Source organism: Aquarana catesbeiana, linkage group LG09 (genome assembly GCF_042186555.1).
Source record: "Aquarana catesbeiana isolate 2022-GZ linkage group LG09, ASM4218655v1, whole genome shotgun sequence".
In the NCBI taxonomy this organism is placed as follows: domain Eukaryota; kingdom Metazoa; phylum Chordata; class Amphibia; order Anura; family Ranidae; genus Aquarana; species Aquarana catesbeiana.
The window spans coordinates 108,870,233-108,887,856 of NC_133332.1; the positions used below are offsets into that span (position 1 = coordinate 108,870,233).

A 17,624-nucleotide genomic window follows, 5' to 3' on the forward strand; every position below is an offset into this window, starting at 1 on the left:
GTTGTCGGACGAGGAACGAGAGTCATTGGTACGCCCTTTTAAGGCCTCAGAGGTTTTAAAGGTCATACGGTCCTTCCCGATGGGAAAGGCGCCAGGGCCTGATGGCCTTCCAATAGATTTCTATAGAGCACACGCAGCACTTTTAGCACCCATATTAGCCCAATTGTATACTGTCTGTCTGTCCAAGGGTGATTTGCCCCCTTCAATGCATCAGGCCTATCTTACTCTGATCCATAAGGACCTCAAGGATCCAGAGCTATGTGCCTCATATAGACCAATAGCCTTATTAAATAATGACTTCAAAATTTTAACCAAACTGTTGGCTACCCGTTTATACCCACTACTACCTGCGGTTATTGACCCTGATCAAACAGGATTTATGCCCAAAAGGTCCACTGATGTCAATCTTGGGAGACTCTTCACCAATATACATGCTCAACACAACAACTCTGGTACAAGGGCTATTGCCCTATTAGATATAGAAAAGGCGTTTGATACAGTAGAGTGGCCCTTCTTGTGGGAGACTCTACGTAGAATGGGTTTTCCACTACGGTTTATATCATGGTTGCAGGTGATCTATAGGTGTCCTACTTCATCGATTCGCTTGGGTCCCAGACTCTCAACTCCATTTCGACTTTTCCGGGGAACTAGACAGGGTTGCCCTCTCTCCCCGGCTTTATTTGCCTTAGCCATGGAGCCGGTTGCAGAGGCCCTTCGCACATCGCCTCATATTAAGGGGCTACGTATTGGCATGCTAGAGGAGAGGGTAGCCCTGTACGCAGACGATATGGTTCTGTTTCTCGGGGATGCGGGTCCATAACTTCAGGGTGCTTTGTCACTCCTTAATACATTCTCCACAGTAACGGGCCTTCTGGTTAACTGGTCAAAATCTACTTTATTTCCAATAGATCAGGCAGCAAAAGCCACATCCTCCCCAGACAGCCCATTGAAGTGGGTTGACTCCTTTAAATATCTTGGGGTCTATGTCTCCGCACAAGCCTCAGATTTTCTTAAACTAAATTTAGAGCCGGTAGTGGGGGATATGAAAGTTAAACTCAAGGCATGGAATAACCTGCCCCTGTCGGTTTGGGGAAGGGTTAACTTGCTCAAAATGAAGGTCATTCCCAAATTCATTTATTTATTCCGCCATTCCCCGCAGTGGATTCCTAAATCCTTTTTCACTAAATTAAACCAACGTTTCTCGGAGTTTCTCTGGGGCCCCTCACCACCCAGATATAAGCTATCGACATTGATGAGGCCACTGTCACGGGGTGGCATGGCTTTTCCGGATTGCTATAAGTATTTCTTGGCGACACAGCTTGTGACAGTGGCCTGGTGGTTAAATCCCGATAAAACCAATGCGGCCTCCGCTCTGGAGGCCACGGTGGCGGGCTCCTGGGAATCCCTTCGACATTTAATTTATAGAGGTCCATGTGCCCCATACCTATTAACCCCTTCCATGCTTACTACCCTACGGGCCTGGAAAATGGGTTTAGTCATTGAAAAATACACTCAGACTGAAATTTCCCCTAATGCCCCCCTATGGCTAAACCCTAATTTACCACATTTTTATAAATCTATAGACCCTCAGGCATGGACTAGATATGGTATAAAACTAATCTCGCAAGTGGTGTCTTCCACTTCATTGCTTCCTTTTCGCCAGCTTTCCTCTCAGTATAACCTAGCGCAACATTATCAGTTCCGCTATTTTCAACTTTTGCACGCATTTGAAGCCCAATTCCCACGTTCCTCCTGTACTCTAACACAGTCTAAGCTGGAGAACATACTTAGATCCGGTTGTACTAAGAAACCTACATCGCGCTTATATGCGCATCTAATCTGTGTGTCCTTGCCATCGTTGGACGGCCTTTTGTCCCGTTGGCAGCGTGACATTCCTGCTTTGAATAGCGACGATTGGGATAATGTTTGGGACTTCCCTTTTAGCTCGCTAGTCTCTATACGTGACAAATCAGTGCAATTTAAAATAGTACATCGTGCGTATTTCACCCCACACAGACTTCATTTGATAAATTCCGCCCATTCTCCTGAGTGTTGGAGATGTGGCTCCACCCCAGGAGATTTTTCTCACATTTTCTGGCATTGCCCAAAGATACAACAATTCTGGGGGGAGGTTCTTGCCCTGATCAATAAAATTGCATCGACCAATTTACCACTGTCAATGGAGATCTGTATGTTGGGCATAATAAAAAACCTAGTTCCTGTTACAGCTAAACGCACGATGATTGGTTTGCTTTTATTTTATGCTAGGAAAATCATAGCACTTCAATGGAAAAAATCCTATCCCCCCTCAAGTGCTCAGTGGAAACGTTTGGTTAACGATAGCCTTCCATTATATAAAGATACTTATCTTAATAGAGGTTGCCAGTTGAAATTTGATAGAGTTTGGAGTGGGTGGCTGGAGGAAATGAATATTGCCTATTGATGATTGATTAGTCTCAGTCACTACACCATAGAATTGACAAATAACTGTAGCCTTCAGTTAATAGGTATTGGCCCCCACAGGCTTTGGTTTCTTTTTCCTTTTTTTTTTTTTTTTTAACTCCAACCAAAGCCTACCTTCTGCCAGGAGGAAAGTGTTACTTGCACTTCATACTTATATCTCACATTTGTATTTCATGTATGTATCATAGCGGCTACCCACTCTGATTACCCGATGTACCTGCTGTTATACTTGTACAAACTAACCAATTAATTTGTATATGTTTATATGTTTTCTTTCTTAAAATTTGAATAAAAAAATATTTAAAAAAAAAAAAAAAAAAAAGAAATATAGTCATACCTTATTTTACACACAATTGTATAGATGTTATTGGCGTTTATATACATTTAGTTAATCCAAATGTATTTGCCAAATGTGCAGTGGTGGGCTCTATAAGAGTTGCATGGTTTGCTCTGACTGTAGTTTTGTCCTAGTTTACATGGATTTCCTCCTGGTTCCCTGGTTTCCTCCCACAATCCAAAAACCGACTGGCAGTTTAATTGGCTTCCTCTGAAAACTGGTCCTAAGTTGTCTATGTATATATTAGAAGGGACATTAGATTGAACTCCCTTGTGGGACTGGAAAGACAATCAAAACACTTACTTCTCCATTGGAAAGCTTTGAAATATCAGATTGTTGTCCAATAAAGTATTCAATGCCATCCTTTGCTCCCTCCAGTGTGACTCCTCTAATAAGAAGTATGATGAGGACAGCGTATGGAAACAAGGCTGTGAAATACACCACCTGAAAAACAATTATTACAGCTTTACTCATTTATTACTATAAAGTTTGTTTAGCATCAGACCACAAGGTGTTGCAGGAAATATTTAAATACTGAAATGAAAACTATCATACAAAAAAAACTGTATTTTCACTCTTGACTGCAGACTACAGATTGCAAAAATTGTTCAATTCGTTTTCTTTGATCTGTCTCAATAGAAAGGCTGGGGACTGGCATAATCCAGTTTTCTTTAACCACTTGACCTCCAAAAGATTTACCCCCCCTTCATGACAAGGCCATTTTTTTGCGTTATGGCACTGTGTTACTTTAACTGACAAATGCACAATCATGTAATGATGTACCAAAATAAAAGTTATACACATTTTTTTTTCAAAAATAGAGCTTCCTTTTGGTGGTATTTGATCACCACTGCATTTTTTATTTTTTGTGCAGTAAATAAAACTAAAACCCCTCACATCCCCACTGACAGGACGGAGCTCTGCCTTGTTTACGTAGGCAGAGCTCTGTCCCGTCTCTGTCTCCGGCGATCAGTGGGTGATGGCGGACATCAACTTGTGCTCTGCCTATTCAGAGCACAGCTGGGTCACCGTGGAGCACGTGCCCTCTAGCCCGGACGTGCCAGATCACATAATACTGTAGGTACATGATCTGGCACAGAAGAGCCGCTCTGCCACTGTACATGTAAGTGATGTGGTTAACATACAATGGAGAGGCTGAGCTACCAACCCTTTAACCTATTGTTAGGACAGACAGTGTATAAATCAGGTACAACTGATAATGAGATCTGCCAGCACAGTATAGACATGATTCATTATCAGAAACACAGTTTCCCACCCCCTATAAACAAAGAGATCTAAGTAGGATTTTTTTTCCTGAAAGTTTGAGAAATAAACATCTAAAAAACTTAAGCTGCAATTTTTAAATATTTTTTTTTTAGTTATACTATGTGACAATTTTTTTTATTTTTAGTTATACTATGTGGCATGTAACAAATATAAAGTGGGTGTTATACCAGTTTGGCTGCAAAAGTGGAATTACACTTTAAAGTAGTATTAAAGGCAATAAAAAAAAATACATAAATAACAAACATGTTATACTTACCTGCTCTGTGCACTGGTTTTATACAGAGCAGCTCCAGTCCTCTTCTTTTTGGGTCCCCTGCTGGTGCTCCTGGCTCCTCCCCCTCGACAGCCGGGGCTATCGTGAACATTGTTAGATAGGAGGGAGCTCAGGTAAGTAATGGGTAGGCTGAGGAGGGCCGCTGCACACAGAAGCACTGTGGCAGGTTGGCTTCCCTGCGTGAATCACCGTCATTGTACGTCAGACGCTTGAAATAGAATAGAAGGCGCGACGCCAGAGCCGATACACGTGGCCGGCGGCAGTGATGTCTGCCGGCCACCGGCAATCACTCCACAGAGAGACAGAACGGGGATCTGTCAATGTAAACAGATCTCCGTACTGTCAGGGGAGTAGAGAGTGATCTACTGTTCCTAGTGATTAGGAACATCTGTCTCTCTCTGCTCCCAGGCAGCCCATCCCCCATACAGCTAGAAACATCTCCAAGGGAACACACTTAAACCCTTGATCGCCCCCTAGTGTTAACCCCTTCCCTGGCAGTGACTTTTATACAGTAATCTGTGACTATTTTTAGCACTGATCGCTGTATAAATGTCAATGGTCCCAAAAAAAGTCAAAAGTGTCCGATCCGTCTGGTCTAAGGTTATCAGTGGTTTACCCCAAGGTTCAGTGTTGGGACCCTTACTTTTTAATATCTTTATAAATGATATAGGGTCTGGGATTAAAAGTACCATTTTAGTCTTTGCAGATGACACTAAGCTATGTAGTGGAAAAAAGTCCTTACAGGATGTCTCCAATTTACAAGCCAACCTCAATGCGGTCTAATTGGGCAACTATGTGTCAGTTGAGGTTTAATGTTGATAAATGTAAAGTTATGCACTTGGGGGCTAAGAATATGCATGCAGCATACATACTAGGGGGAGTACAACTGGGGGAATCCATAGTGGAGAAGGATCTGGGTGTTTTGGTATATCATAAGCTCAATAATAACATGCAATGGCAAGCTGCGGTTACCAAAGCGAGCAAAGTCCTTTCTTGCATTAAGAGAGGTATGGACTCCAGAGAGAGAGATATGATTTTGCCCCTGTTCAAATCATTAGTAAGACTTCATCTGGAATATGCAGTTCAGTTTTAGCCACCAGTTCTCAAAAAGGATATCAGGGAACTAGAGACAGTGCAGAGAAGTGCAACCAAACTGATAAGAGGCATGGAGGAGCTCAGCTATGGGGAAAGATTAGAGGAACTGAATTTATTCACTCTTAAGAAGAGGAGATTAAGGGGGGATATGATCAACATGTACAAATATATAAGGAGTCCATATAGTGAACTTGGTGTTCAGTTATTCACTTTAGAGGCAACACAGAGGACACAGGGGCACTCTTTACGTCTAGAGGAGAAGAGATTTCATCTCCAAATACGGAAAGGTTTCTTCACAGAAAGAGCTGTGAAAATATGGAATAGAATCCCGCCAGAGGTTGTTCTGACCAGCTCAGTAGATTGCTTTAAGAAAGGCCTGGATTATTTCCTAAATGCACACAATATAACTGGGTACTAACATTTATAGGTAAAGTTAATCCAGGCAAAATCTGATTGTCTCTTGGGGGTCAGGAAATAATTTTTCCCCTGCTGTAGCAAATTGGATCATGCTTTGCTGGGTTTTTTCGCATTCCTCTGGATCAACTGTGGGTATATGGGATTGTTTGATATTCTTATTTATTTATTTATTTTTATGGTTGAACTAGATGGACTTGTGTCTTTTTTCAACTTGACTAACTATATAACTATGTAACTATGCACTTACCAGTGAAACATTCACTTTTCATGACAAAGATGTACAGTATTTTGCAGCGTTAAAAAAAAAGACAATTTACAGTTCTTATTCAAAACATTTTGAAGACATAGTACAGTGATACTATTCAGAGCTGGACCATCCAAATGGCAACATAGGCAGGAGCCTAGGACTCAATGGATGTTCGGTAGGATCAGCTATAGCCTCCATGCTCCTGCAGTAAACCAGAAAAATAACATGTGAATGAACCTGATATTTCTCTGGGGAGGATACTCTTGTAGATAGTTGGTATCTGATGGGTTGGACCATGTTGACACAGACAACACCAATAGGATTGGGGTTGGGGGGGGGGGTCAACCGCTAGCATAAATATGCTGGTCTGCATAAATACAGTTTTCTCTTTCTCTAATGTTTCTCAGATGTGCTATTCTGTTAGCATTACACAGCAGTAATATAGTATTTAGTATATAGTATTTATATAGCACTTTTAAACCCAACTGAACTTTTAGTTTAAATCAGCAAAACACATTACAGTTAGATTAAAACAAATGGTATTCATAGTCTTACATTTACAGCTACAACCTGCAAAGACTGAGTGCTCTCTGTGTGTAAGTAGCAGTCTCTATGCAGAGGACCAACATCCCACCTGCTGAATCAGAGTCAGAGCTCTCCAGTCATCAGCAAGAATAGGCTTACATATGTTGTAGATTTGTGCACAACGGAAACATTTGTTTAGTTTCAGTTTTTTGTCATTCGTAAAATACATAATTTAGTTCTGTTATATTAGTTATGTTACGTTAATACGTTTACGGATAATTCGTTATTATTCGTAGAGTGTCGATATTCGTTATACTGAATCTTGAATCATGTCGAATTAAATTGTTATATGCGCTATCATTTTGTTTGTATTCGTTGAAATTCGATATTTATGTATGTATATATATATTCGTGATAATGATTCATAGTTTGGAAAGTTGTTTGTTTATTGAATCTTTTAACACACACAATGACAATATCTCTTCTCCTCTGCTCAAATACAATACAACACCCTTCTCAGTCAGTTCTCAGGAATGCATTTTGCCAGTAATCCAACCTCCAGCACAAAATTAATCAGCTGATTGGACTGTAAGTTTTACTTTGAGTAGACCTTTTGTTTCATTAGACGTTTAACGAATTACTGAATCATGTTGAATTCATTAGTTATATCCGCTATAATTTCTTTCGTATTCATTGAAATTCGTTATTATTTTATTCGGGCATTCAGATGCATCTGAATGTCCGAAAGATGCAAAATTCGTCCGAATTTCGATTTGTTACGAAACAACTTGCACAAGCCTAATATGTTGTACTAAATGTAGAGTTATACAGTAGGTCTGACTCAACACAGGGTGTGTCTGCAGAGAGACCACTGCTTACACTCAGACAACAATGGCCCTTCCCCGCAGCATGCTTTTCTTCACTGGTCATGGCTGCTTTTAATAAGACATTGAACACTTTTTGGTTTGATGTACCCAAAAGTATTTAGCTGATTTAAACTGAAGGTTGAGTTGTTCTTTAAATTTAAATGTAAAGATAAATTGTAGAAGATTTTTTACCAAAGTATAAGGTTGTAGTTTAAAAGGGAAACATAGTGTGTGTGTGACACAGGCGCAAACCTATATAAATCCAACTTAAATTTAATTTGAAAACTGGTTGCTGCAGTCAAAAGACAAATTCCTTCAACAAGTGAAAGAAAAAATGTGTATGTACATATCAAGTGTTGACTGCGCTACCTCAAGTGATACAGTAACAAAGAAAAACCGCTTTATCTAAACCAATGAAATAGGTGACGTGGTTAAATCTACATATGCACTACATATTAAAGTCCAATTGTGCTTGTGTGCTGATAGAGCATGGATCCCTGGGTGGGCTATGCTCTACAGTTGTGCTGTTTCTGTGCTCTTAGTTCCTCATTTGTGGTTAATGTGACTAAATTCCAGTGATAACACCACCACCAAATGAATTGGCCACTCACCAGATATTAGTAAAAATAGACCTTTGGTTCATTATGGGATAACCATTCCACTTTGCTGTTTGTCTCAAGCTGGCCCCAATGTAATAAAGCAAATATATCTGTCCTCATGGAAAAAACAATCAAGCAGCAATCATAGCGCAATAAGCTTGTTACTGTTTATTTTAAAACCATGCAAAAAATAGACTATAGAACTCACATGTTTCTGGTGCCCATAGGCCGGCACCAAGCTTTTCCAGCAGTTAAAAATGGATTGGGTAGGTATCGCCATCTAATTCCTCCGCCAGCGTGCAGTGCAAGCCTCGTTCCCACTTGGCTTGCAGCTTGCGGTTCAAGCCTCGCTTTCGTCCGACGGGAAATGATGTAGTGACGTTGCGTGAAAATTCCCAGCAGCCTCTACGCATTTTGCAGCGATAATTGCGTCATCAGGCGCTTCCATTGATGCCAATGAAGGCCTCTTGACCCCCCCCACAGGGAAAGAGAGCCTTGACTGATGGGGGCATGGCCAGATGCTGGACAAAGGGGTGGATGGTGATGATTGGTGGCAGCACAGGGGATGGGATGGGCCTGAGCCTAGGGAATGTGTGCTCCAGGGTATTCTGGGTTTTTCAGAAGAAGAAGTGGATGGAAGAGCTGCCCACCCTCCCTCCCATTTTTTCCTTGGTTATGGTAAGTCACAGCTAGCTCTGGTTTCTTGACCTTGCCAGCATTTAAAGTTGCTGTAATGGGCTATGCCATTGATGAAAAAATTGGAACAATCTGTCTGTCCATCACTTATGGTAAGGACAAGCCCCACTTCCCCCTTTTGGTATTGAGTGCTCACAGTACGACTGTGACTGGCACTGGTTAAATGTGTTCACATGTTACGTGTTGGAATTTAATAAAGCTGTGGCCTTGCCCTTTCTAACCTAAAGGTTGTAAGTGTTTTATTCAATGGGGTAAAAGGGCAAGGGTGGTGGGAGATTTGTTACCATGGTGTTACATTCATTTGTACCTAGGCCCATTGCGCCTCAGAAGTCCTGCAATTACTAAAATCACATTTTGAATGCTGGTGTTTGCCAGTGTTTTCCCTGCAGTTAGCTTAGTATTGTCAGTACATGAATCAATAGCACAATAGACATTTTTACCTTTCCAGAAGATTTTATTCCTTTGACCAGGGCAGCAGCAGTTATAATCCATGCCAGTAGCAAACAGAGCGCTAAGTGCCAAACAACTGTGCCTGTTTCATCCATACCACTTGATCGCTTCAGAGCTACTTTACTGAAAATGAGAAAAACATTTGCTCAAATATCCAAGAGTGCTGTATTTAGCCTGCGCCCAAAAGTTCCCATTATATTTTTTAGTTTCTCCTTTTTCAGACCCCCTGATCAATTGAATAGAATTTAGGGAGTCTAAATGAATGGGATAGGAATGCTATGGCGTTTAAGAGGAGTTACAAGAAACCTTACAGTTGCACTGAAATTCAGCCATTTCTTCTTTTTTTTTAGTAATACAATGTGTCTGTGTGTAGTAAAATGGTAGTTGTGCATTAAAAGCAGAATATATTGCCATCATTAGCACATTCTGTTTTTATTGGAATATCAACCAAAATTCTGTAGTTGTTCATGATTGGAGGTTGGATTTGTAAACAAAAACATCATGATTCATTTTGAGGCATATTAGTAATATTTTCACAGTTAACATTAAAATGTTCCCAAATCACACGTGTCAAACACAAGGCCTGTTGGGTCATTTCATGTGGCCCTTGAACCTCCTCCTACAGCTCCCAGCCTCTCTGTGTAACCACAGCACACCCTCATCTCCGCCTCCCCTGATCTCAGCATTCAGCAGACTCCAGAAGCTGACTCCAGGCCTCCTCTGGTCCTCTTCTGGACCCTGCACTTTCTGCTTCCCAGCTCTTTCCCCAGCTTCTTGCCTGCAGCAACACAAGGTAAGGGGGTGTGCACTTTGATGTGAGGGAGGGTGGGGGACTCTCGACATCTGATGTAAGGGGATGGGGTGCTCTGGACATCTGCTTATAATTATTAGGAGAATAATACAATCTTATGCCAGTTAAAAAGAAATGTTGCACACTGCCGGTATCATCCATTAGAAACTTTACTGGAGTCTGCTCAGACAGAACACCAGGGAAGAACCATGTTCTATCTGAGAAGTCTCCATCAAAGTTTCTTGTGGATCATACCAGCGGAGTGCTTCCCTCCTTTTCAGACGTATTTTATATGATAAAGAGTAGATACACGTACAGTATCTCACAAAAGTGGGCACACCCCTCACATTTTTGTAGATATTTTATTATATTATTATACAGGACTTATATAGTTCCAACAGTTTGCGTTTTACAACATTATATCTTTTCATGTGACAACACTGAAGAAATTACACTTTGATACAATGTAAAGTAGTGAGTGTACAGCTTGTATAACAGTGTTAATTTGTTGTCCCCCTAAAAATAACTCAACACATAGCCAGTAATGTCTAAACCTCTGGCAAGAAAAGTGAGTACACCCCTAAGTGTAAATGTCCAAATTGCACCCAAAGTGTCAATATTTTGTGTGGCCACCATTATTTTCCAGCACTGCCTTAACCCTCTTGGGCATGGAGATCACCAGAGCTTCACAGGTTGCCACTGGTGTCCTCTTGGAATCCTACATGACGACATCACAGAGCTGGTGGATGTCAGGGACCTTGCGCTCCTCCACTCTGCATTTGAGGAGGCCCCACAGATGCTCAATAGAGTTTAGGTCTGGAGACATGCTTGGCTAGTCCATCACCTTTGCCCTCAGCTTCTTTAGCAAGGCAGTGGTCGTCTTGGAGGTGTGTTTGGGGTCGTTATCATGTTGGAATACTGACCTGCGGCCCAGTCTCCGAAGGGAGTGGATCATGTTCTGCTTCATTATGTCACAGTACATGTTGGCATTCATGGTTCCCTCAACAAACTGTAGCTCCCCAGTGCTGGCAGCACTCATGCAGCCCCAGACCATGACACTCCCACCACCATGCTTGACTGTAGGCTAGACACACTTGTCTTTGTACTCCTCACCTGGTTGCCGCCACACACGCTTGACACCATCTGAACCAAATAAGTTTATCTTGGTGTCATCAGACCACAGGACATAATTCCAGTTATCCATGTCCTTAGTCTGCTTGTCTTCAGCAAACTGTTTGCGGGCTTTCTTGTGCATCATCTTTAGAGAAGGCTTCTGTCACGGAACGTCCCTCACTCCACTTGAGTGCTTCCGTCAGTATACCATTTCCTCCCAGTCTGGATATAGATATCAGATATTCCAACCGCTCATAAGCACAAAACAAGGCGAGACTTGCTTAGCTGCTAACATGGACTCATTTATTAGAACCAAAATTACAAGTCTTTATATACCGTTAAAGAGGAGGTTCCCCCCTCCTGCTGATATTGCTCTAACAATACAACTGTAACCTAATTAACATGAGCTAGTTTACTAAAACATTTATCCAGACTAGATGACTCAGAGACATGACCTGTAGGACACAGACTTGTGGTCACCAAGCTTCACACAGTAGTATAAACACAAGTAATTAGCAGGAGCTAATTACAATTAACAATACAATTAACAATACAAACAAAAATGAGTTGAATACTCTTAGAAGCTCTGGTAAGCCAGACTAGACTTATTTACAATAAACACATTATAGCAGACAACAAGACAGGTAGTTGGAGTTGATATTGGCATCTCCTCACAGTATGTGTCCCAACAGTATGAATCAGTCACTATTGCTAATATGGCAAATACAGGGTCCCCAGAATCTGTGTGTCCTGGGGGACAAGGAACCAAATCCAAAGTAACAACACTTCAAGGGTACCCCAAATGCCAGGGCCCATAATCTGTAGGCAAGAGGCTGACATCCAGTCCCCTCCAAAAGCCTCTGTCCCGGGTGAGTCTGTCACAGCTTCCTTCTAGGATGACAGCCATGCAGATCAATTTCATGCAGTGTGCGGCGTATGGTCTGAGCACTGACAGGCTTACCCCCCACCTCTTCAACCTCTGCAGCAATTCTGGAAGCACTCATACGTCTATTTCCCAAAGACAACCTCTGGATATGACCCTGAGCATGTGCACTTAACTTCTTTGGTTGACCATGGTGAGGCCTGTTCTGAGTGGAACCTGTCCTGTTAAACCACTGTATGGTCTTGGCCATCATGCTGCAGTTCAGTCACAGGGTCTTGGCAATCTTCTTTTAGCCTAGGCCATCTTTATGTAGAGCAACAATTCTTTTTTTCAGATCCTCAGAGAGTTCTTTGCCATGAGGTGCTATGTTGAACTTCCAGTGACCAGTATGAGGGAGTGAGAGCGATAACACCAAATTTAACACACCTGCTCCCCATTCACCCAGAAGACCCTGTAACACTAATGAGTCACATGACACCAGGGAGGGAAAATGGCTAAATGGGCCCAATTTGGACATTTTCACTTAGGGGTGTACTCGCTTTTGTTGCCAGCAGTTTAGACATTAAAGGAGAAGTCCAGCCTAAGCTTTTTAGGCTGGGTTTCTCCAATGGGTCATAGGAGTGCAATTTGTTTTGCACTCCTGTGACCCCTTTTCAGCGGAGAACGGTCTGAAGTCTGCTCTCTCCGCTGATGTCACTGCCATCAGTGGAGGCAGCGCATCATCCCGACTTCCAAGTCTAGATCCACCAGCTGTCATGATTGCCTTGGCTGCTCCCCACCCCTCCACAGCTCAGCGCTCCAATGAGTGTGGAGGAGCAGAGAGGAGAGACTCTGACTGGCAGTCAGCAGTTCTCCTCTCGGGGATCTGTGAAATCCGAGCCATCGGCGATGTTCGTGGCTTGGTTCTCAGTGCAGAGATGGCGGGGGACAGCTGCAGCATCGGTGCTGCATCCACATAGGTAAGTATGAATCACAAATAAAAAAAAAAAAAAAACATACTTCTCTTTTAATGGGTGTGTGTTGAGTTATTTTGAGGGGACGGCAAATTTATACTGTTATACAAGCTGTAATCTCACTATTTTACATTGTAGCAATGTGTAAATTTTTCAGTGTTGTCACATGAAAAGATATAATAAAATATTTACAAAAATGTGAGGGCTGTACTCACTTTTGTGAGATACTGTATATAGTCTTACAGATACAACCGGCTTTTTGAGGGCAACCATAATGCTGATGCGACCCGCCATGAAATTGAGTTTGATACCCCGACCTAAACACTAACAATGAGTATTGTATAATATACCATTGACAGTGTTTTGTTATATCTGTTCAATAGGCACACAAAAAAATATCTTTTGATAATGTCAGAAAAAGAGTTGTCATCTGTCTTCTATAGTCTTTCTCAGAGATTCCACCTAGTTATTATCTTGGATTAAAGAATGATTAGTGTATACAGTATGTTGTGTACAATAGACGAGGGGGTAGGTCTGAGTAGCTTAACCAGAGACAACTGGGTAGGCTGACACCATTCCATCCACAAAAATGTTGTGTTTTGTCAGCCAACCTGGTGTGGTGCACTCCCAGCACAAAGGGAGATATGAAAATATGCATATTAGTATTAGGTCGGCGTGAAGGGGTTAAAGAGCCATTAAGTAGCAGATGTGTACTGTATGGATTATTTTTGGAGAATAAGGATATTGCTTAGTGTTACTTTTTAATATCCTCTTCTGGTCCTAGAAGGTGACGATGACCTTAAGAGATCCATCTTCATGGATCTCTTAAGTGACATAAAAAAAGACATAAAGCTATGTAATAAGGTAATTCCTGCTTTCAGTGTATCAAATGTCATGAACAAATATTCCCAGGTCTTCATGTCTCCTTGTGACCTAAAATCCCCTCCAGGCAAACAGGTAATTATACAAATGGAATACATATAGAGCTGTTTACCTGCCAAAGTGTTTGTATTAATTTCTCTCCAGTTCTGAAACTTACACAGCTTTGTCACACAGCAGAGCCCTGCCTGGCAGAGTAAAATATCAGATTTTTCTACCTGAAGCTGTCGTAAAAGCTTCAGGTTGTGTCCCAACCCCAGCCTGTGATTGGACAGTGAAAGAAGAAGCAGCAGACTGATTAACTCATCTCTCTGTCACTCTGCTTTTGCCTTCTATCAGCACATTCCTTGCACTGCAGCAAACTGGAATTCCACCTTGTGCTTCTTCTACCATCTGCTGTACAGGAACAGCATCAGGCTGATGACACTGAAAATACATTTAATGCTGTATCACTGAACACAGAGCTACACTACATTTTTTTATCTGCCTTGATTTTAACCTTAACCACTTCAGCCCCGGAAGGATTTACCCCCTTAATGACCCGTCCATTTTTTGCAATACGGCACTGAATCGCTTTAACTGACAATTGCGCGGTCGCGCGACGTTGTGCCCACACAAAATTGATGTCCTTTTTCCACAAATAGAGCTTTCTTTTGGTGGTATTTGATCACCTCTGCGGTTTTTATTTTTTGTGCTATAAGCAAAAAAAGAGCAACAATTTTGAAAAAAAAAAAACAATATTTTTTACTTTTTACTATAAAAAAAAATCCCCCCCCAAAAGTAAAAAAACGAATTTCTTCATCAGTTTAGGCTGATAAGTATTCTTTTATATGTTTTTTGGTAAAAAAAATCACAATAAGTGTATATTGATTGGTTTGCACAAAAGTTATAGCGTCTACAAAATAGGGAATAGATTTATGGCATTTTTATTATCATTTTTTTTTTTTTACTAGTAATGGCAATGATCACGATTTTTAGTGGGACTGCGACATTGCGGCGGACAGATCGGACACTTTTGGCCTTTTTTTTTGGGACCAGTGACATTATTACAGTGATCAGAGCTAAAAATATCCACTGATTACTGTATAAATGACACTGGCAGGGAAGTGGTTAACACTAGGGGGTGATCAAGGGGTTAAGTGTGTCCTAGGGACGTGTTTCTAACTGTGGGGGGGGACTGGACTGACTGGGAGTACAGAGAGATTGCTGTTCCTGATCACTGGGAATAGACAATCTCAGTACTTCCCTGACAGAACGGGGATCTACTTTGTTTACTTTGGCAGATCCCTGTTCTGCCTCTCTGGCTGGGTGGCCAGCGGACATCGCGGCTGCAGGTCACACGCATCGGCTTTGGCACTGGGCTGTATCTATTACTATTGGCGATTCGGGCAATAGAGCCGCCCTGCTGCAGTATAACTGCGGCAGCTGGTCGGCAAGTAGTTAAAGGGCACTTCCACTTCTGCAGTCAAATTTAAGAAAACCTTCATATTTGTTTGTTATGCGTTCCCATTCTCACAGCATACCTCAAATTATTTTTTAAAAATATTTCTGACCTTTTATTCCCCAGAGGAAGTGTAATGTCTGACTGCACTTTTTTTTAAATGTTAGGGTGGGCCTGTCCCAAGTCTGTCCTCATTAACATACAATGCAAGAAGCCCAGCCTCTACACCTTTAACCGTTTGTTAGGACTGACAGTGTTCAAATTTACAATTGCTAATGAAGATCTGCCTGCACAGTACAGGCAGGGCTAATTATGGCAAACACAGCTGCGTATAAACAAAGAAACTGCCTAGGATTTTTCCTTGCTAGAGGGTCAAGAACAGAGCATCTAAAAAAATATAAGCAGCAATTTTTTAACATTTTTTCATATTATGCGTTGCGAATGGGGAGATATAATAAATAAAAAGTAGGTGTTATCCGAATTTAGCTGCAAAAGCAGAAACACACTTTAAGCTTTTACATTTGTAAAGTACAATTGTATTAAAAGCTCAAATCTGGTTTAAGTTTTGCATAGGGTTAGAAATATATCAATTGCTTCATGACAGAAAGTAAAAATCGGTTTTGGCTGGAATTTGCCTATTTGCAACACAAATTTGTAGGAAAATCTGTTATGGACTTTTAATAGTTCCATATTTGATAGGCAGGCATTGGAAAATTAAAATACCTGTTTAGAATTCCAATTCAATCTTTAACGGCTGGGGTCCTAGCCAACTTTTTAGGTAATAGGTCAAGTGGGTCTTTAAGTTTATAAGAGAAATACCATATCATAGAACGTTATACAACACTTTAATAAAATGGAACATTAGGAAGAGAGCAAAAAGGGCAAGCTTCTCAGATTATAATAGTTGTAGTTGTCATTCATCTGATGATCTTTACTGTGACCTAACCAATCTTTACATAAAGTAACAAAGTATACATGAAACTTACTCCCAGTATTGCTTGCTTGGTAGCTCTGTTGTGTTGTCTGCAATACAAGTCAGATTTTGTTCATGTACTGAAGACATGTTCATAGTTATTGTAGCATTGTCCAAAGTGACGTTGCAGAAACCTAGAAAAGAAAACATTCAGTTCTCATCTGGACTATCATAATTTATAAAGGTATATAATATAATCAACAGGCCCGCTTACCATTTATGGTGCCTTGACAGCTACTATCTGCCCATTCATAGCAATCATTCCATGGCAGATAGCTTCGAAATGAAGAAAATAAATAAAATAAGCTGTAAGCAATGATGACATTGTAGTATATAGATACAAGGGTTGATATAATCACCATAGTAAACCCAACACCTAGAAAAAAAAAGACAATAATCACTAGTGACATATAATTTATAATATTTCATTAGGATGAATATTTATGTAGTAAATTGATTACTAACACACCTTATCAACAGTTCCTAATGTTGTTCCAGGAAATTACTTTCAATGATCACCATTAAAAAAAAATTCTTGGTGAGAAGCACCTACTTGTACCTGCTTTTTTGAATATTATGGATAATATGTTCTTGGATAGGAGATTTTGAAGTTGATTTACTAAAACTGGAGAGTGTAAAATCTGGTGCAGCTCTGCATAGAAGCCAATCAGCTTCCAGGTTGTTTTGCAAAAACATAATTGAACAAGCTGAATTTAGAAGCTGATTGGCTAACATGTACAGCTGCTCCAGTTTTTGCAAGTTTAATTAAGTCACTTTGTATTTATCATGTTATCTTTTCATATGCTTACTTTCCTATCATTAAGGTTATTTCAAATAAAATCAATATTTAATATAGCATAGCATTTAACCTACCTACCAGGGAATCTATTATAAAATTAAAAGATATGTAATATAATATGATTTTAGTATAATATCACCCTCTAAAATGCAAAATGAGCGAATTAAATCAAATTAATATTTGGTGTGACTACCCTTTGGCTTAAAACCAGCATCGATTCTTCTAGGTATACTTGCACACAGTGTTTGAAGTAACTTGGCAGGTAGGTTGTTCCAAACATCTTGGAGAACTAACCACAGATCTTCTGCCTCAAATCCCTCTGTCTCTTCATGTAATCCCAGACAGACTCGATGATGTTAAGATCAGGGCTCTGTGGGGGGCAAACCATCACTTCCAAGACTCCCTGTTCTTTTTTATGCTGAAGATAGTCCCTAATGACATTGGCTGTATGTTTGGGGTTGTTTTCCTGCTGCAGAATAGATTTGGGGCCAAGCACACACCTCCCTGATTGTATGGCATGATGGATAAGTATCTGCC

At 40.8% G+C, this 17,624-nt stretch overlaps 1 protein-coding gene across 3 annotated transcripts in view; it reads right to left on the minus strand.

Annotated features, from left to right (window-relative positions):
* The window catches only part of LOC141107996 (sodium- and chloride-dependent neutral and basic amino acid transporter B(0+)-like), an 86,915-nt gene that overhangs the window by 32,141 nt on the left and 37,150 nt on the right, over positions 1 to 17,624 (minus strand). For all 3 annotated transcript variants that reach the window (XM_073599139.1, XM_073599140.1, XM_073599141.1), the window contains 4 exons: positions 16,503 to 16,664; positions 16,302 to 16,422; positions 9,247 to 9,379; positions 3,104 to 3,244 (listed from right to left, as the gene is read on the minus strand). In XM_073599139.1, coding sequence (XP_073455240.1) covers positions 3,104 to 3,244; positions 9,247 to 9,379; positions 16,302 to 16,422; positions 16,503 to 16,664 — 557 coding nt within the window. The remainder of the gene's footprint in view (positions 1 to 3,103; positions 3,245 to 9,246; positions 9,380 to 16,301; positions 16,423 to 16,502; positions 16,665 to 17,624) is intronic.